The 20,185-nt window shown below is 46.3% G+C and overlaps 1 protein-coding gene across 20 annotated transcripts in view; it reads right to left on the minus strand.

The window, feature by feature from the left end:
* Window positions 1–20,185, minus strand: part of CFAP57 (cilia and flagella associated protein 57) — an 84,758-nt gene that overhangs the window by 24,710 nt on the left and 39,863 nt on the right. For 12 of the 20 annotated variants that reach the window (XR_010146877.1, XR_010146876.1, XM_063781756.1 and 9 more), the window contains 8 exons: window positions 19,739–19,912; window positions 14,252–14,413; window positions 10,128–10,283; window positions 8,201–8,294; window positions 7,371–7,561; window positions 6,669–6,842; window positions 5,462–5,620; window positions 2,551–2,694 (listed from right to left, as the gene is read on the minus strand). Coding sequence is in view for 17 of the 20 variants with exons in the window: in XM_063781756.1 (XP_063637826.1) it covers window positions 2,551–2,694; window positions 5,462–5,620; window positions 6,669–6,842; window positions 7,371–7,561; window positions 8,201–8,294; window positions 10,128–10,283; window positions 14,252–14,413; window positions 19,739–19,912 (1,254 nt within the window). In the remaining 3 variants the exon portion in view is untranslated. The remainder of the gene's footprint in view (window positions 1–2,550; window positions 2,695–5,461; window positions 5,621–6,668; window positions 6,843–7,370; window positions 7,562–8,200; window positions 8,295–10,127; window positions 10,284–14,251; window positions 14,414–19,738; window positions 19,913–20,185) is intronic. The other 8 variants (XR_010146881.1, XM_054666029.1, XM_024345081.3 and 5 more) reach the window with 1 other exon arrangement.

Below are 20,185 nucleotides of genomic sequence, written 5' to 3' on the forward strand. Positions count from 1 at the left end.
ACCTCTCCCCTAGGCAGGGCAAAGGGACCCTTGGATCATCAGAGCCAAGTTGGAAAAAGAGTATGTGAGGGGGGGTACCTGAATCAGGAAGTGTTATTAGAAGTTGCAGCTCTACAAATGAGCCAAGGGCTTGAGGCTTCCTTCCTGGGAGAAAAAGACCTTTACAGGAGATCCACAGTGCATGAATCAAAGGTGTCTATGACCCCCAGAGGGAAGCCCCAAGGTCAGAGGCTCCCAGAAGCACCCAGGCCCAGATATCAGTCCTGACAGCAACTGGCACCAGTGAAAGGAGGTAGGAGGGATCCTGCTGGAATCACTCCCAAGGTGCGAGTGTATTCCCTGCTGAGCATCAAGGCCACGGTTGGCCCCTGTTACTGCCAGAGAAGGTGAATGGTCCCCCCAGGTGTGCTGGTGGGGAAAGTAAGCTGACCATTAGCAAACAACGGACCCGACCTGAAATGCAGCTGACAAATGTGTCAAATGAGGAGGGAGAAAGGGGGCAGTGATTTCCAGGGGCCTGTGGTGTGCTGGCCCTCCAGGTGGGTGGGGCCTCTGCTCTTCCTCTCATCTTCTCAGGCTGCTATGGTCTGATGAACGTTGGTGCCCTCCACCCCAAATTCCAATGGTGAAACCTAACCCCCAAAGTGATGGGATCAGGAGGTCAGGTCTTTGGGAGGTGATCAGGTCACGAGGGCAGAGCCCTCACAAGTGGGATTTGTGCCCTTGTACGAGAGGCTGGAGGGAGCTTGTTTGCCCCCTTTTGCCCTCCCATCACATGAGGACACATAGCAGGTGCCATCTATGAGGAACAGGCCTGGACACCAAATCTGCTGGAGCCTTGGTCTTAGACTTTCCAGCTTCCAGTACTTTCAGCAATACATTTCTGTTGGCCATAAATTATCCCTTCTAAAGTATTTTGTTATAGCACCCCGAAAGGACTGACAGCTGCCATTTTGGGGCTCTGAAAGCACTCAAGAATGGTAGGAGGCCCAGCGGAGGCAGGTCTGTGGTCAGCTGGGGGCATCCTTTCTCATCCCAGAAGCCAGGGAAAAAGTCATTGTCACAAGGACATACCCTCTCTGGGCCCCCTGGCCCTGGACTGATCTCCACCTGGCTCTTTACTGGGCTTACCAGAGTACAGGCGTCACCGGGCAGACTGGCACCCCCATGGCTCTGGCACTTCTAGTTGGGTCATCAGTGCTCTCTGACACCCTTGTATCTGTTATCCCGGCTCAGCACAAACAATTAGAGAAGATGGAGGGGGGAGCAGAAGCCTATTTTGTCTAGGGCGGTCAGGGAAGGCATATAGGCTGAGACCTGAAAGATGCAAAGAAGCCAGCCATGTGGCGATCTGGGGGAAGAGCCTTCCAGGCAGAGGCAGCAGCACTGCAGAGGTCCTGAGATGGAAAAGCGTGACTTACAGGAACTGTCAGAAAGTCAGTGGGCTGGAGCAGGGAGGGGGAGCTGCGAGAGGAGGCTGGAGAGGCAGGGAGAGGCAGGGAGAGGCTGGATCACGCAGGACCTTGTGGGCCTGACTGGGACTTTGGATTTTATTGTAGGTGGGATGGGACCCCACTGGGGAGTTCACTCAGGCCTCTATGTGGAGACCAGACTGGAGGCTGGAGTCCAGTCCAGATAAGAGATGGTGGCTGCCTGTACCAGGGTGATAGCAGCAGCGGGAAAGGAGGGTTTGATGTGAGATATGTTTTGGAAATTGATCAGATAGATGTTGGTGATGATTTGGATAAGGAGTTAAGAGAAGTGAAGAATCAAGAAAGACTTCTGCATTTCTGCATTAAGTAACTGGGTGGATCATAGACCACTAACTGAGAGAGGGAAAACTGGAGGAAGGGGGAGAGAAAAATCAAGAATTCGGTTTTAGATCAACATGGACGCCACTGTCAGCCCAGCAGGGGAGGCTGATGGGGCAACACACGTTGCAGGGAAAGGTGGCGTGTGGTGGGGGGCATGGGGGACCTCACAGGATTCTCAGAAACCCTTGTCCAGTTGATCTTGCTTCTAATCTCGCCTCTCTACCTTCATCCTGTTTGCTTCCCAGAACATATTCTTAATGATGCCACTCTTCTGCTCAAGAGCCTCTGATGACTTCTCATTCCTTATCAGATGAAGTCCAAACACCATGGCCTCACCTGGGGTCTCAACCAACATTTCCAGTTTGAGAAAAAAATGCTGAACTAGAAGGATAGCCTGTTGGCTGAGTACACACTGCCCTCTGGTGGCCAAATGCCCAATAGCTGCATCTCCCTTAGGAGGGCACAGTACGCCGCACACTGAGGCACGGGTAGGGCCAAAGCCCATCTCCAGGTCCCGCGGCAAGTTAACTCCCAAGCGATTTGCTTTCGGACAGCTGAGCCTGCAGCGGGGCCACGGCCTTCCCTGTTGCACCCCTGTGGACTGGAGGCTGCACACACCTTGGGAGCAGAGAGGACTGTGAGGAGAGCTTCTCCTCAGTCCCTGAGGCCAGCTAGCCAATTGTGGAAGAAGAGACAGAGGGTCTGAGAGGCCAGAGTGTTGCAAACGGCTTCTTACCTCCTGAATCTGTTCCTTCATCACCCTGATCTCATTCTCTCGAGGTTCTATTTGCTTCTTCAGCTCCTTTATTTTGTAGTCAAGCACAAACTTGAATTTCCCTAGTTCTTGATTTTTCTTTTTCAGATCATAAATTCGCTTCTCCTGGGGGTGAGATGAGAGAGAAGTGAGAGATATTGTAAGGCCCTGGTATACTGCAGCCCTTTAGGGCAAAAGAGCACGAAGCCTGTGACTCTCCTGGTTGAAGAGGTCAACCAGGAGACTCCTCTCCTCCGTCAGTACAGAGGCTGGCACTCCCCCCATGGGGCTACAGCACAGACCCCTCAGCCTCTGTACAAGGACTCTCATGCATTCACTCACTCATTCATATTAGGTTGTGAACAGTGGTATTTTCCAACGATGGCCCCCACAGCATCTCCCGCCCCACACTCCAGCTGTTCTACAGCGTGACCTTGCTGCTTCTCCATCAGGAGGTGGAAGCGAATCTCCTTCCCTTGCATTTGCCTTGACTTGTGACTTGTTTGTAACCCAAATAATGCAGCAGAAGGGAGACTGTGTGGCTTCCAAGGCTAGGCCAAAAAAGGCCAAGCAGCTTTTATCTGGCTCTCTTGGGACACCTGCATTGGGGGAGGGCATCTGCTATGTAAGAAGTCCAACTACACTGAGACATCCAGGCTGGTGGGCACATTAGGGGCTCTGATCTAAAGACCCAGCTGAGCCTAGCCTCCCAGACACCCCTGCCAAGGTGCCAGACATGTGACTGAAGAAGCCACATTGGATGTTGATCTTCCAGCCTCCAGCTGTTTTGAGTCACCCCCAGTATTCCCAGCTGAGGCCCCAGACATCGGGGACAGAGATAAGCCATCCTTTTGTACCCTGTCCAGATTCCAGATCTGTAGCACCTGTAAGCAGAATAAAATAGTTGCTTTCAATCACTCAGTTTTTCTTTTTGAGATGGGTCTCACTTTGTCACCCAGGCTAGAGCGCAGTGGCACGATCTTGGCTCACTGCAACCTCTGCTTCTCAAGTTCAAGCGATTCTCCTGCCTCAGCCTCCAGAGTAGCTGGGATTACAGGCATGTGCCACCACTCCCGGCTAATTTTTATATTTTTGGTAGATATGGGGTTTCACCATGTTGGCCAGGCTGGTCTCGAACTCCTGACCTCAAGTGATCCACCTGCGTCTGCCCCCCAAAGTGCTGGGATTACAGGCGTGAGCCACCACACCTGGCCTCAATCAGTAAGTTTTAAGGTTAATTTGTTGCACGGTGATAGTAATCAGAACATAAGTATATCCATCGATCAAACATTTACTGAATGAAGATCTTTTGTCAAGTATTGGGTTTCCAAATATAAATACAACACAGTCCCTTGCCCTTAAAAGAAAACACTAGTTGGGAAAGAAGACGCAGAAGCAAATCTAAGCCTAAAATGTGATAAATGTTGTAAAGCACAGAAGGCGAAGTATATATTGAGGGTGCTGAGAATGACTGGCTTGAGAGCCAAGCGGTGGTTCATGGGGGAAGTGAGAGGTGAGGCTGGGGAAATAGAGGAGGGAGGTGAGGGTCTTCATGTTGGGGGAAAGAGTTCAGAATTTATCTCCTAGGCCAGGGGTTGGCAAACTCCAGCCTGTGGGCCACATTGGGCCTGCCGTCTATTTCTGTAAAACTTTACTGGAACACAGCCAAGTTAATTGACTAATGTTTTGTTTATGGGTGGTTTCACACTACAGCAGCGGTGTTGATTCGTTGAGACAGACCACATGGCCTCCAAAGCCAAAAATATTTACTACCTAGGTCTTTACAGAAAGAGCGTGCTGACCCCTGCTGTAGCAATGGGGAGCTGTGAGGGCTTTGAGCAGGAGAGTGGCAGCATTGCACCTGTACCCTGCCAGTCCATGGTGGTGGGAGATGGGAAGTGAGGCCATTAGACTGCTTAGGAGGCTGTTGCCACTTTCTAGGTGAGGAGGCCTTTGTCTCTTTCTTGTCAAAGCCCCCTTTGAGAATCTGAACAGAGCTTTGGATCTTCCCTAAAAACAAACAAACAAACAAACAAACAAACAAAACCCTGGATATGTACACCGACACTCACATGCAGAAATGACATCCAGGCATGATCCCATGATCCTATGTGATCCTTACAAGACCCCTTGAGGTGGTTATCATCCCCATTTTATAGGTGAGAAAATGAAGGCTTAGAGAAGTTGCTCGAGGTGCAATGGTCAATAAATGGAACCTGTGCCAGACCTAGTTCCCTAACACTGAAGCCCACGTCCTTGGCCCTTGGAGAATTCCACCTGCCTTGGGCCGTAGTGGCAGGGGAGATGGAGAGGAGGGCACGGAATCTGGATGTGCTCAGGAGGATGATACTACATACTGGGTATTGAGGTATCTGCCCCACAGAATGTGATGTCTCTGTCGTCTGAGTGTTTTGTAAGAAAGGCATCCCCAAAGTGGAGGCAGCCTCCTGGACAGGGTCAATCCCAGGAGAGTCCCTCTGCGACAGGGGGACCATGTGGTCAGTGCGGCAAGTGAGCTGTCCCCAGCCCATGGGGAAGCGCCTCCAAGGATGCCTGGAGCAGTGGAGTCAGCTGACTCGGTTCTTATTGCAGCCTGTCACCTATTGAAGTGTGTGACCCTGGGCAAGATACCCAGCCTCTTGGAGTTCAGCTTCCCGAACCATAACACTGGGTTCTCAGGCCCCCTGGGTTGTTGGCAGAACTGAATGTGATGTGTTGACAGCGATTAGCCCAGTGCCAAGCACACAACAGGCACTTCACTGACGGCTGGTTCCCCCATCAAGTTAAAGAAATGCGTCCTGAGAAGCTAGGGACCCTCTCTCCCCTGAGCTTTGCCTTCCTCGCCTTGGCCCATCTGGCCATAGCTGAGGGAAGACAGAAGGAGAGCTGTCACCTTGTCTTGAATAGTCTCGTCTCTTTCCTGGATCTCTCGCTTGAGGCCTTGGATGTCCTTCTCCAGAGACTTAATGACTCCTTGCAGCTTCATCTGCTCTCCTTTTAGGGTCTCGATGTCATTGGTTCGTTCTTCAATCTCCTTCTGTAGGCTGCTGAACTAGAAAAGCGAACAGCAACAACAAAGACCACTAAAGTCAGAACTCATCTCCATCCCTCCCACTGTCTCAGTGTAAGGGGCTCCCCACCACTGGCCACCTTCTGTGGACTGAAAACACTTAGCATTCAACATTTCTGGGATTTTAGGAGTGAATATCTGGAGCATTTGGGACGGTTCAGGAATTTCCCAGGCCAAATGGATGATGTAGTATTCTGTCCCATAACATCCAGGCCCATTCCCCATATGAGAGGACTGACTGTCTTCACAAGAGGTTCCAGAGACCGGTACACCAAGTGGACCAGAGACTTCTATGACCACACTGATCTTGAAAAGCTGGGATCCACACTGCATCAAGGTCACAGAAAGTGGGCCCTAACTGATGAGCCATCTTAGCCATGACCAAGAAGGGAAGACTGATTGTTCCCTGGATTTACTAGTGTGCTTTCTAATAGGAAGAAACTTCAGCTTGCTTTGAACTTAGCTTTTCCAGGGCTAAATGTTTTGGGGAAACTGAGTTGAATCCTCCCTCACCCCTGATGGTGAGTGAACTAAAAACATCTTCCCCACTTTGTAAACTAAGCATCCTACACCCCCATTCCCTCTCCCACCTGTGGTGCTGAACAGGAGCCGCCCATGACTCCCTGGACCAAGAGCCCGAGGATGCCTCCCGGCCAAGACTTCATCTATCTCATCCCCAGAAGACCTTATTTCCATTTCCATTTCCATCGGAGGGTTATCTCAGAAAACATTAAATGAATCCTACTTGCCAGTAAGTGAAAACTAGAAAGCCTCTGTCTGCACACAGGGAACCCCAATATCCTGTGAAAAGGAGAGCAGGGAAGCCCGTGCAGCTGCCTTTCCAAGGACGAGGTGGGGAGGGTCCGTCTGCGTGAGGGTGCACTGGCTGGTGCTCTTCTCCCAGCCTGCTCGCTGAAGATGGGGACAGGCAGGACCCTGGCCAGCACCCCCAGGCCGGTCAGTCCACCCACCCCAGCTTTCTCTGCAACACCCTCGCCCACCCCAGGTCTCTTGGAGAACAGCCTGCTACCTTCTTCCTCATGATGCCTGTTTCTCCCTTGAGCCGCAGGTTTGATTCCTTTTCATCCCGAAGCTTTTTCTCATACTTGGTTTTGATATCTTGGATTTCTCGGTCTTCATCTTCCTCAATCTGCTTCTTGGTCTCTTCAAACTCCCGCAGCTGCTGCCTGACGTCTTCCTGTGCCTGGCTCAGAGAGAGTGGGCGTGTGGTCAGGAGAGAAGGGACTCACACACCTTTGTGCCAACAGGGCTTGAGGTGAGATGAGCATGGGGACCTGTCCCAGGGAGTCGGAGGCGAGTGTCATTCCAGAAACGGAGACCATGGCCACAGGGCCCTTGACCTGTCCACCTTCTTCCCGTCTGTCCTGTCTTCCTGCCTCCCCTCTTTTCCTACCAAATCAGGCCTCATGCTCCACCACTTCAACCCCAATCTTACCAACACCCCATCCCTGTTCTCCTTTGGTCTTGTTCACTGGACACCCAGCCTTCCTATATTTTTCTCTCACAGAACTTGTGACAGTCATAATGTTATATTTATTTGCGATGTTATTTGGCTGTCTCTCCCATTAGATATAAGTTCCTTGGGGGTAGAAACCATGTCTGACCCAGTGTATAACACATCCTGGCATACAGTGGCTATGCCATGGAGATCTGAGTGAATGGGTGGCTTTTCTCTGTGAAAGGGAGGCACAGCATGGCTTCCTGTGAGTACCTCTTCCAGAAGGGTGGTTTTCTCCTGCAGTTTTGCCTCGTAAAACTCAGTCAGCTCCTCCAGGGCCTGGCTCTTGGTCTCATCGTTATCCCGGAGCTGTTTTTCATACTCTTCCTGCATCCTCTGGGACTTGAGCTGCAGCTCCTGGTACTTCTCATATTCTAGAAGCAACTTTTGGTTGTTGCAACATTCTGGAGAGAAGCAAGGATGGTATTTAAGGTGGGAGAGCAGCACTTGCTTCAGGGACACCCAGGAGCCTTGGGCGCTCTCCCATCCCTTCCAGCACCAGCTGGAGCAGCTGCCTCCAGAGCCAAGATTCAAATGCCTGCCTGGCTTCCTTGCTGCCAACCCCTCATCCCATCATCTCATCAGGTAGCCAAACTCCCTGCCTGCCTGCTCTGGGAAGAAAAGTTTCCAGGAAAGCACAAAGTGGTATCTGGGGACTCAGGGCCAAGAAGAATATCCTGAGTGTGAAAAATAAGTATTAGGACTCCTGCTTTATAGCAAAGTGAGGCTCGGTAAGGTTAGGTGACTCCCCAGAGCACCTGGCAAGTACGTGGTGAGCCTGGGACCCAAGGCAAGACTATCAGGTTCCAAACTTGACCTTTTCCGTGCCTCCTACTTTCATGCAATAGGTGTTTAATGTGCTTAGTGAATGAGTAAAAACACAGAAGTGAAAACCACAGTGAGTTCCAGGGGATACATGTAGCCTGTTTTTAGACAGAGCCATATTCCCTGAGACTTCTACTGTGTCTGGGGGACTCTTGAGTGTTTCCCCATAACCTAGCTCTTCCAACCCTAACCAACGAGGCCTCTACTTGTGGGCTCACCCATCTCTTGCAGTTCCCGGCTTTGTTTGTCTAGGAGGTCTTCTATGTGCTCATGGTGATAAACATCCTGCTTCTCTTTTTCTGTTCTTAAGACCTAAAACAGAGTCACATTTTCTCATTTACACACATCTGCTGAAAGCACTACTAGGGCAAGAACTGATTTCACAAGTAACACCCTCCTTCACTCACAAACATTTCTCAAGCCCTTATTTTGCACCAAGCACTGTTCTATGAAGCAGCAACCACATTGTCACTTTTCATTTATGTTATATTCTGCTCTAAAAGCTCTATACTGTTCCTATTTCTATTCTTGCTACTAAATGGGTTTGTCAATGATGAGTTCAGTTTTGGACACGTGTCAAAAGGACTTCTGGGTGAAAAAGTAGGGATTCATTTGAATCCTCTGTTGCCAGCACATTGCTGTCAACAAAATCCTTGGGTGTGCTCATGGGTAAGCTTCTGAGGAAGTGTTTTCTTTAACTGAGCAGGAAAGCTTTCAGGCTTGGGGGGCGAGTTGGAGGTGGTGTGCCATCTTCAGGACCTAACTTTGCGCCTGGCTTATATAGAGCACCAAATAAATGTTTGTTGGCTAAATGAATAAAATTATAAAGTGAATTAATTAATACAATTAATAGCCAAGGTTTTTCTTTCTTTTTTTTTTTAGCCAAACTTTATGACCCATAGACACTAAAGAAACAAATATCCCTCAAGGACATAATTGGGAATTTTTTTAGGGTGTGAGGGACAGGGCCTCGCTCTGTCATCCAAGCTGGAGTGCAGTGCAGAGATCATGACTCACTACAGTCCCCACCTCCCAGGCTCGAGCAGTCCTCCCATCCCAGCCTCCCAAGTAGCTAGAACTACAGGCAGATGCCACCATGGCAGACTCATTTTTTATTTTACATAGAGACAGGGTCTCACTATGTTGCCCATGCTGGTCTCAAGCTCTCGGATACAAGCGATCCTCCTGCCTAGGCCTTCCAAAGTGTTAGGATTATAGGGGTGAGCCACCTTGCCCAGTGGGGATTTTAGATAGGAGTCCAGATTTGTGTAGAACAAAGAAAAGAATCTGGGAGAGTCCCAGACCAAATCTAACTATGTAAAGGCCATGTAGACTAATTTTATTTAACTTCCTGACAATCCAGGAATCAGTATTCTGCTAGTTATTCTCCATCTATGCTTTGATTTTCTTATCTTTTTGCTTTTTCTTATCTTTTCATTTTGTTTTTAAATAAGTTTCTCCTAATCATAATTCTCATTGTAGAGAATTTGGAAATTACAAAAAGTATGAAAAACAAAATTTAAATTATCTGTAATCTCAACTTCCAGAGATAATTATACTGTTATCTATTTTCTATATGTATTTTACTACTATAGATCAGATTAATTAATCTGTTAATACCACTAATACCGATTAATACCATTCACCATAAAGTGGTTTATATTCTGCTTTTTTTCACTTAGCAATTGATTGTAAGCATTTCTTTTTATTTATTTATTTATTTATTTTTAGACAGAGTCTATGTTGCCCAGGTTGGAGTGCTGTGGAGCGATCTCAGCTCACTGCAACCTCCACTTCCCAGGTTCAGATGATTCTCATGCCTCAACCTCCCGAGTAGCTGGGACTATGGGCACGCGCCACCATGCCTGGCTAGAGATGGGATTTCACTACGTTGGCCAGGCTGGTCTTGAACTCCTGACCTCAAGTGGTCTGCCCGCCTTGGCCTCCCAAAGTGCTGGGATTACAGGCATGAGCCACTGTGCCTGGCCAGTTGTAAGCATTTCTGATATCAACGACTATGCTTTAAAATTGGACATTTTCACATATCTTACTGTTTGGGCATAGCTTGGGCAGTATATGCCAGTCCTGTCTTGAAAGTGGAAATTTCTTGTTATTTGTGCTTGTTGGTCAGTCTCTTAAACAGACCTGGTTTTTTGTTTTCAAGGACTCCATTTCCTGGATGAACTTGTCTGTTAGCTCCTTAATCTTCTCAGAATAGTTCATGTCCTTTAGTCGGAGTTGATACTCATTCTCCATTTTTAATTCCTCCACACGAGTCTTTAGCTCCAACATAACCTGAGCCTTTGGGAGAAGGACAGAAGGATCAAGAACACTGACAGTAAGGGTGACTCAGAATATTTAAACCTGCGGCCTTGACCTGAGACCTGCAGCTCTGCCTAGCTTCAAACTCAATGTGTCTCAACTAGAACTTGTCATCTTTTCCCCAGAAGGCACATCAGCTAAAAATGAGGAGACATATGAGCTTCCTCCTCTATCCTCAAAAAATCTTTACTACATTGTGCTAGTCATGCGCTCATCTCATTCAAGTCGGCTTAAGCATCTCCTGCTTGACGAGGCTGACTTGCACCACACTGTTTAATTCTGCAACCCCTTCCTATTCCCAGGACCCATCACCTCTCTTACTCTGCTCTACTTCTTATTTCCTTAGATCTTGCACTTTCTACAATTTACTTATTATTTTGTTTATTGTTTTTATTCTTCTTTCCCCATCAGAACTTAAGCTCCACATAGACCAGAATCTTTGTAGGGTTTGTTTGCTGATATATCCCAAGTACGGGAACAATGTCTAACACAGAGTAAGATCTCAGAAGATATTTATTGAAGCATGATGGCTGTCCCCATGTAACTTAGAGTCTACTGAGGCAGCCAGACAAACACATTATTACAAATTGTGGTAAGTGCCCAAAGCTGGGTGGTTCTCAGTACTGCCAATCTGTCCCTCTTGATGTCTTCTTAGACTCACTTTTAGTACTTTAATATAGGTCCTAACTCTTCTGTCTTGCTGGTTTTTATGCCTAGTATCTTCTTATTCTTCCTTTTTTTCTCTTTTTTTTTTTTGAGACATGGTTTCACTCTGTCACCCATGCTGGAGTGCGGTGGTGTGATCATGGCTCACTGTAGCCTTGACCTCCTGGGCTCAAGTGATCCTCCCACCTCAGCCTGCCAAGTAGCTGGGACTACAGGCATGCCCCACCACACCTGGCTAATTTTTATATTTTATATTTTTTGTAGAGATGGGGATCTCACTATGTTGCCCAGGCTGGTCTCGAACTCTTGGGCTCAAGCAGTCCTCCTGCCTCAGCCTCCCAAAGTACTGGGATTACAGACTGAGCCACCGCACCCAGCCTAGTGTCTTCTCCCATCATACTCAATGATGCCAAAGTTTTCTAAAAATACTATAATACACACACCCTTCATTTCCTTAAAAAGTTAATGTTGATGACAGAGTGGGTCAGAATGCAGTGTTTTCTTCTTGCTTACCTATGGGGACACCCCGTGCATCCCTATCTCATCATTTCTGGTCTGTCTCCTCTACCACCTGTGAACGACTTGACATCAAGGAATGGATTACGCACATTTCTGCATTCCTGGCCAGCAGACTAGTGAGGATCTGGTGCACAGGAAGTACTGAGATGAAGGATAAGCACAAATTGCACGTGCAAAGTCAGAGAGGATGGAGCAGGAATGCCTGGCCAAGGCACTCACTGCATGTGATATGGCACAGGTTGGATGTATAGGAAGGGGCAGCCAAGACTGCGTCAGACCATCAGGGGCCCGGTAGACCATGCTAGGAAGTTTGAATTTTATCTTAGAGGGCTTCCAAAGGTCCTCATCGAACCCGATCAGGCTGACTTTGGTGTTATAACGATCTCTCCAACGGCGGTACGCAGCACGGACTAGATTAAGGAAGGACCAAAGGCAGGATGATGAGTTGCTGGGGTGGGTGGGGGGCAACTGCATAGACCAGGTGAGAGACAGACAGGGTTTGGACTGAGGTAGGGGAGGGGACCGGAGAGGAATGGAGAGGTTGGAGAGAGTGAGTTTAGAGAGGATAGTGCCTGATTGGGTGTGGGGTGGAGAGGTAAGGATCATGGATGAAGGCTGTCTCCTAGGTAGAAGGACCGGTACCTGAGGGTGGGGCTTGGCCTGTCTTGCTTCTCTGCTTTATCCCCAGAACCTAGCATAAAACTAGCAGCATGGTCAGCACTGAATGAATACTTATCAATGATCCCAGGGGTCTGCCCTGGCTAGTGGGATATATTTATCCATGGGAATGACCTGGCCTTTGACATGCTGTGTTTGAGGTCCTTGTTCAGTGTCCTTCCTCCATCTATTCTTCACATTGCTGCAGATTAATCTCTCCCAGATGTGAATCATGTTAAGTCATTCCCCAGCTTAAATTTATGAATGGTCCTTATGAACAATGTCCAGCCTAATGCAGGGTGTAAAAGGCCCCCCTGACCTGTTTCTCTCCAGCTTCATCTTCAGCCCTTCTCTCTGGCACAACCTAACTAGGAGCAGCTTTGCAGACCACCACTCCCTCATCCCTCTGCACACACTCACTGCTCATTGCTCACTGGCCCTTGTCCATTTGTCCTGGAAGGATCTGAGCAAGGCTCATGTCCTCTGGCACCACCTGGCCTGAGCCAAGTTCCTTCCCCTGTGCTCCCACAGCATCGTTCTTTCATGACACTTCATTCCACTGCACGTTTAATTCCCTTCTTTGTGATACTCTGCCCTCTTCCCAGGCTATCAGCTAAAGGATGCTTTATGTCTTTTATCTCTGTAATCCCAGACCTTAGTATAGTGTCAGGTACACAGCAGACCCCTCTGTAAATCCTAGGCAGAGAAGGTAAATCATGGCCTGAGAGTTACTTAGACTATAATGGAATATAAAGAGAGTTGGGAATTCTGGGAACATGCTTTTTAAGGGACAGGCGGAGGAAGAGCCAGGACAGAAGCGGGGAGGAGGAGTCAGAAAGGTTTACAGGGAACAGAGTGTGGTCACAAGGATGGTAAGACAGAAGGGAGTTTCAAGAAGGAGCAGTATATGCACAAGTCATTTCCAGCCTGGCAGCGGTACTGTCAGGCCCATCTGGGGGCTGTGGTCAGAAGCCAGCTTGGGCACCTTCAGGCCTTTGGTTCAGCCTGCTGTCTCCTATTTGGCCTCTTCCCCTACCCTCTGGGAAGAACAGAAAAGATAACAGAGAAAAGGAAATGTTCCTTCTGCAGCAGGTCAGGCCCCCACTCTCACGGGGCCCTCCCTCATCCTCTTCTCCCTCTTTGCTTTTCCTGCAGAAAATTCTAGGGAGCTCTGGAAGGGATCTCCAGCGAATGCCAGGGGCTTGTCACCGTGCTTTGTGGCAGTGTTGTATTGCTGCTCTGATGGCTTTACTTGTTTCTATCCCTCACTTGACTGTAGGCTTCCTGGTCATGTCACAGGGCCCACAACTGTCTTTTCACATGTGCATCCCCAGTGCCTAGCAAATGGTAGGTGTTCAATAAACACACTTAAGATTCTGGACAAACAGCAATGACTGTGTAGCTTTGCGATCCTCCATGAGCCTTGTGTGTTTATCATCCATTCAGCTTCTCCCTTAGGAAGCGTAACACAGAGCTATGCACTCATATCTCTGCAAAACACACCTTTATGGAATGTTTACTGCATCAACAGGAAGGAAGGGATGTCCCTTTGGTATAGTGATTAAGGGAGAGGGCTCTGGATTAAATCTGGATTAGAACTCTAGTCCTATTAATTATTAGCACACTGACTTTGAACACATCCCTCAAGCTCTCGTAACTTGTTTTTTGAAACATGGGGAGAATGACAGTATCTTCTTCACAGAGATGTTGTGAGATTTAAATGAGAACATACTTTACTTTTGTAAATATTTATTGATTGTCTTCCATGTGCCCAGCATGTGCTAGGAACTGTTGGTCATAAGAGAACTGTATGTTTCATTATTCTTGGTTTCAAAGAGTAGGAAGAGAAAACCAGATCACAGAATAAAAACAAAGCACAGTGTAAGTCAAGATGATCACAGGGCAGAAAGACAGGCAGAGTCGGGTGGACAGTGGCAGTGAGGAGGAGAGCTTGGTTATGTGGACAGCGGATGTGCAGGGAGCCGTGGGGGTCTGCACTGGGCATAGGGTGTAGCCAGGCTGTAGAGGGCCCCGGTGCTGAACCCACATCTGAATGCAGTCTGGTAAGGAATTCCATATCCCTCTTCATTAGATGCAGTTCTTACCTTTTCTTCCATGTCTGTTTTAGTCACAAGCACCTCTTCGGCAAAGCCCACCTCCCTCTCTCGCTTGATTCCCCGGCCATCCTTATCAAAGACCTTCCAGGTGAACAGGCAGCCATCCTCAGCAGCAGTCAGCAGGAACTGATCATCAAAGGTAAGCAACATCTGAAGAGAAAAAGGGTCATGGCCAGGAAGCTTTCAAGGCCACAGATGACCAGGGCTGAGCCAGCTGTTGTGGAAGGCTTCCCCCCATGCAATCCTGGGCACAGCCTCACAGGGAGGTAAACTTGATCCCAGGTAAGAATGAGAGAGGAGCCCTCACAGGCATCTGTTAATGAATAGAAGAAGTAAGGTTATGTCTACATTCCCTGTGGATTTGGAATCTGAAGAGTCAGCTATTATCTAGAACGTACAAGAAACTCTCAAAACTCAACAGTAAAAAAGCCAAACAATCCAATCAGAAAGTAGACAAAAGATACGGAGACATTTCACCAGGGAAAATATACAGATGGCAAGTAAGCACATGAAGAGATGCTCCACATTATTAGCCATTTAGGAAAATGCAAAATTAGGACCATGATGAGATATCACTACGCACCCATTAGAACAGCTAAAATAAAAAACAGTGACAACACCAAGTGCTGGCAATGATGCAGAGAAACTGGGTCTCATATATTCTTGGTAGGAATGTAAAATGGTACAGCCACTCTGGAAAATAGCTTGGCAGTTTAAAAAAAAAAACCTGAATATACACTTACCATATGATTCAGCAATTATACTCCTGGGCATTTATCCCAGAGAAATGAAAACTTATTTCCACACAAAAGCCTGTATATGATTGGTCACAGCAGCTTTATTTATAATAGCTGAAAACTGGAAAAAATTAAAAATATCCTACAATAGGTGAATGGCTATACAAACTGTGATTTGTTTTTCATGGAATACTACTCAGAAATAAAAGGGAATAAACTATGATTGATACACAATACAACTTGGATGGATTTGAAGATTCAGCTGAGTGGAAAAAGCCACAATCAGGACATTAAGCTAAAAAGCTTCTGCACAGCAAAGGAAACAATCAACAGACTGAAGAGACAACCTGTCGAATGGGAGAAAATATTTGCAAACTATTGCTCTGACAAAAGACCAATATCCAGAATACACAAAGAACTCAAACAATTCAACATTAAACAAACAAAAAAATCTAAAAATCTCATTAAAAAGTGGGCTAAGGGGCGGGCGTGGTGGCTTACACCTGTAATCCCAGCACATTGGGAGGCTGAGGAGGGTGGATCACCTGAGGTCAGGAGTTTGAGACCGGCCTGGACAACATGGTGAAACCTCATCCCTACTAAAAATACAAAAATTAGCTGGGCGTGGTGGCAGGCACGGTAATCCCAGCTACTCGGGAGGCTGAGGCAGGAGAATCTCTTGAACCCAGGAGGGGGAGGTTGCAGTGAGCCGAGATTGAACCATTGCACTCCATCCTGGGTGACAAGAGCAAAACTCTATCTCAAAAAAAAAAAAAAAAAAAAGTGGGCTAAGGACATGAATAGACATTTCTCAAAAGAAGACATACAAATGGCCAACAGGTATATGAAAAAATGCTCAACATCATTAATCATCAGGGAAATGCAAATCAAAACCACCATGAGATACCATCTTACCCCAATTAGAGTAGGTATTATCAAAAAGGCAACAAATAACAGATTCTGGCAAGAATGTGGAGAAGAGAGAACTCTTATACACTGTTGGTGGGAAGGTAAATTAGTACAACCACTATGGAAAACAGTATGTAGACTTCTCAAAAAAACTAAAAATAGAACTACCATACAATCCTGCAATCTCATTACTGGATATTTTTCTAAAGGAAAGGAAATCAGCAGATTGAAAGGATACCTGCGCTCCACCCCCCCATATTTATTGTAGCACCAATAGTAAAGATATGAAATCAACCTAAGTGTCCATCAGTGGATGAATGAATAAAGAAAATGTGGTATATATACCCACTGGAATACTATTTGGCCGTAAAAATGAATGAAATCATGTTTTTGCAGCAACATGGATGGAACTGGAGGTCGTGAAGTTAAGTGAAATATGTCAGGTACAGAAAAACAAATATTGTGTGTTCTCATTCATATATGAGAGCTAAAAAATGTTGACCCTAGTCAGGCATGATGGCATGTGCCTGTAATCCCAGCTACTTGGGAGGCTGAGGTGGAAGAATCGCTTGAACCCAGGAGGCGGTGGTTGCAGTGAGCGGAGATCATGCCATTGCACTCAAGCCTGGGCGACAGAGTAGTTGACCTCATGGAAGTAGAGAGTGGCATGATAGATACTAGGGAAGAGTGTATGGGTTGGTGGGGTGCTAAAGAGAGATTGGTTAACAGATACAAACATTAGATAGAAGAAATCAGTTTTCTTTTCTTTCTTTCTTTCTTTTTTTTTTTTTGAGATAGAGTCTGCTATGTTGCCCAGGCTAAGAGTGCAGTGGCACGATCTCCCAGCTCACTGAAATCTCTGCTTCTCAGGTTCAAGCAATTCTCCTGCCTCAGCCTCTTGAGTAGCTGGGATTACAGGCGTGCACCACCATGCCTGGCTAATTTTTGTATTTTTAGTAGAGACGGGGGTTTCATCATGTTGGCCAGGCTGGTCTCAAACTCCTGACCTCAAGTGATCTGGCTGCCTCAGCCTCCCAAAGTGTTGGGATCACAGGCATGACCCACGTGCCAGGTCAAAGAAGAAATAAGTTCTAATGTTTGATAGCAGAGTAAGGTGACTATAGTTAACAACAATGTATTGTATATTTTTAAATTGCTAGAAGACAGGACTTGAAATGCTCCCAACACACAGAAATCATAAATACGCGAGATGGATGGAAACCCTAAATATCCTGACCTGATCATTACATGCTCTATGACTGTAACAAAATATCACAGGTACTTCATAATATGTACAAATACTATGTATCAATAAAAAAGCCATTTTCAGAAGGCCACATACAGTATAATTCCATATACAGTTCTCAAAATGACAAAAGTTATGGAAATAAGAACAAATTAGTGGTAGGCAGGGATTCGGGATGATAGTCGGGAGGAGTGGTAGGACTCTGAAGGCAGATGGAGATCTTTGTGGGGATGGAACGGTTCTATATTGTGATTGTAGTGGCGGTTACACAGACTGTACATGTGAGAAATAATTCAGAACTACATACACTGTGGACCATGTCAATGTTCTGGTTTGATATTTTGCTACAGTTCTAGAAGATGTAATTACTGGGGGAAACTGATTGAGGGATACATGGCAACTCTGTGCCATCTTTAAAATTTCCTCTAAACCTATAAGTATTTCAAGATAAAAAGTTAAAACAAAAGGATTAACTGTGAAAAATGTCTTCTCACAATCGGCAGTATGTGTCAAGAATCTTGAGAATGGCAATACTCTTGAAATCAGGAATTCTCTCTCTAGGAATTTAGTCTTAGGAGAGAATCAGAGATGCACATATAAATTTGTAAACTGGGCTGTTCACTATAGATCATAAAGATCATAAGATAATTTAAATGCCTAATTGCAAGAGAAGAGTTAGTAAGTTACAGTCCATCATAGGATAGGATATTTGCGTAGCTACTAAAATCATGCTTCTGAGGAATATTTAATTGTATGGACAAACGCTTACAGTAGTGTGAAGTTAAAAACTAGCAGGCCACGACACTGGCCTCACAGTATGATCTTAATTTTATTTAAAGCACACACACATGGAAATGTAGAAGGAAATGCATCAAAGAAATGATGATACCATTATGAGGATTTTTTTTTTTTTTTTTTTTTTTGAGACAGAATCTCGCTCTGTTGCCCAGGCTGGAATGTAGTGGTGCGATCTCGGCTCACTGAAACCTCCGCCTCCCAGGTTCAAGTGATTCTCCTGCCTCAGTCTCCCGAGTAGCTGGGACTACAGGTACGTGCCACCACGCCCGGCTAATTTTTTGTATTTTTAGTAGAGACAGGGTTTCACCGTGTTAGCCAGGATGGTCTCTATCTCCTGACCTCATGATCTGCCCGCCTTGGGCTTCCAAAGTGCTAGGATTACAGGCATGAGCCACTGCGCCTGGCAAGGATTTTTATTTTTAAAATAAATATGCATTGCTTCTATAATCAGAAAAATAAATATGTTATCCACAAAACTTAGCAGATCTGAAGGGAAGAGGTGGAATATGTTGTAGTAATTTACTTTGGACCCAGGGCCCAGGCTTGGTACAGAAATGTTCTGTTTTATAATGAGAAACCTTTTCTTAATACAGCTAGTGTTACAGGTAAGCCACTAAGGAGTTTGGGACATAATTCAAAACCTCAGGTGCTGTGTCATTCAATCTGCAGAAAGAGAGAGTAAGGAAGAAGACACACATACCTTCCCAGTGCCTGTTTTTTGGGGGGTCCAGTGTAGGTATAGACATTACTTTTTTTTTTTTTTTGCACTATGAATAACTTTTAATTTACTATTGGCTATGATTTCTTGGCAACCATTTCGCGTGCAAGATAATTCTTTTTTATTTCATTTTTTAAATTGTCGTAAAATACATATTCTGTAAAATTTGCTATCTTAACCATTTTCAAGTGTACAGTTCGTGTTATTAAATACGTTTGTAATGTTGTGCAGCCATTGCCACCAACTACCCCCATAACCCTTTTGTCTTGTAAAACCAAAACTCTATACCTATGAAACAATCATTCCTCATTCCCCCTTCCTGCAGCCCCTGCCAACCACCACTCTGTCTGTGTGATTCTGACTGCTCTAAGTATCTCCTAAAAGTGGAATCACACTGTACTTATCTTTTTGTGGTTGGCCTTATTTAATTTAGCATAACATCCTCAAGGTTCATCCATGTGGTAGCACACTGCAGAATTCCCTTCCTTTTTAGGCAGGATATTGTTCCATTGTATAGATATACCATCTTTTGCTTATGCATTCGTCTGTCGATGGACGCTTGGTTGCTTCCACATTTTGACTGCTGAACATAGATACTACTTTATGAGGAGGGTGAAAGGAAGGACAATTTACAAATGTGTACTCATGGTATTGCCCCTGGGGTGGCCTTTTGTACCCTCAGGGAGAGGTAGGGGCCAATCTTCAGGGCTATGGCTCCTTTCAGTCTGGGGTATTCTCTGGAGGAGGAGGCAGCTGTGGTCAAGTGCAGCCCACACTCACGGCAGCTACGGCATCCACCAAACGGCCCCTTATTATGCATAATATTATGGTGGAAACGTTGTATATACATTTTTAGGTGTATCTCTGATGATTTCCTAGGCTAAATTCCTGGAAGTAGTTTAAACAAAGAGTATATTCATAGTCAATAGATGGTGATTCAATGAATGATGGATGAATAAATAAGAGAGAAGAAGGAGAGAGAAAAGACATTGGGAGGTTGAAGGGATGAACAAGGCACGTAGCAGGCAGGTGTGGGACTGGGTTCCTGGGGAGAGGGCCCTGCTCACCTTGGTGATAGGACCGGCATGGGCCTGGTACTCATTGAATTCCTTCTGCAGAGGCAGAGGGTACTTCATGGCACGAATGGTTCCCACCGAGGTGCCCACAAACATCATGCGTCCAGAATGCGAGATGACAATGGCGGTGTAGGTGACATCAAACGCCGATATCTCTCGAAGGATCTGGGACACAGGCAGCTCTGCTCAGTGTGAGGGGTCGAGCTGTGGCCCCCACGTCCCAGTGCCATACTCTCTCGCCCTCTGCTCTAACAGATCCCTAGGGGCTTGTCTTTAAAAAATGCTTTTTCTATCCCTTTTGGCATCCGGTATAGTGCCTAGCACAAAAAAAGGTGCAAACTAGATATTCCTTGTTGTGTTGCTGGTAAATAACCAGGTTCATGAGTTAGGAATAATACTAATAGAGAGAGATATTCATATAGCACTTACTATGTGCCA

This window comes from Pan troglodytes, chromosome 1 (assembly GCF_028858775.2).
Source record: "Pan troglodytes isolate AG18354 chromosome 1, NHGRI_mPanTro3-v2.0_pri, whole genome shotgun sequence".
NCBI classification, from domain to species: Eukaryota; Metazoa; Chordata; class Mammalia; order Primates; family Hominidae; genus Pan; species Pan troglodytes.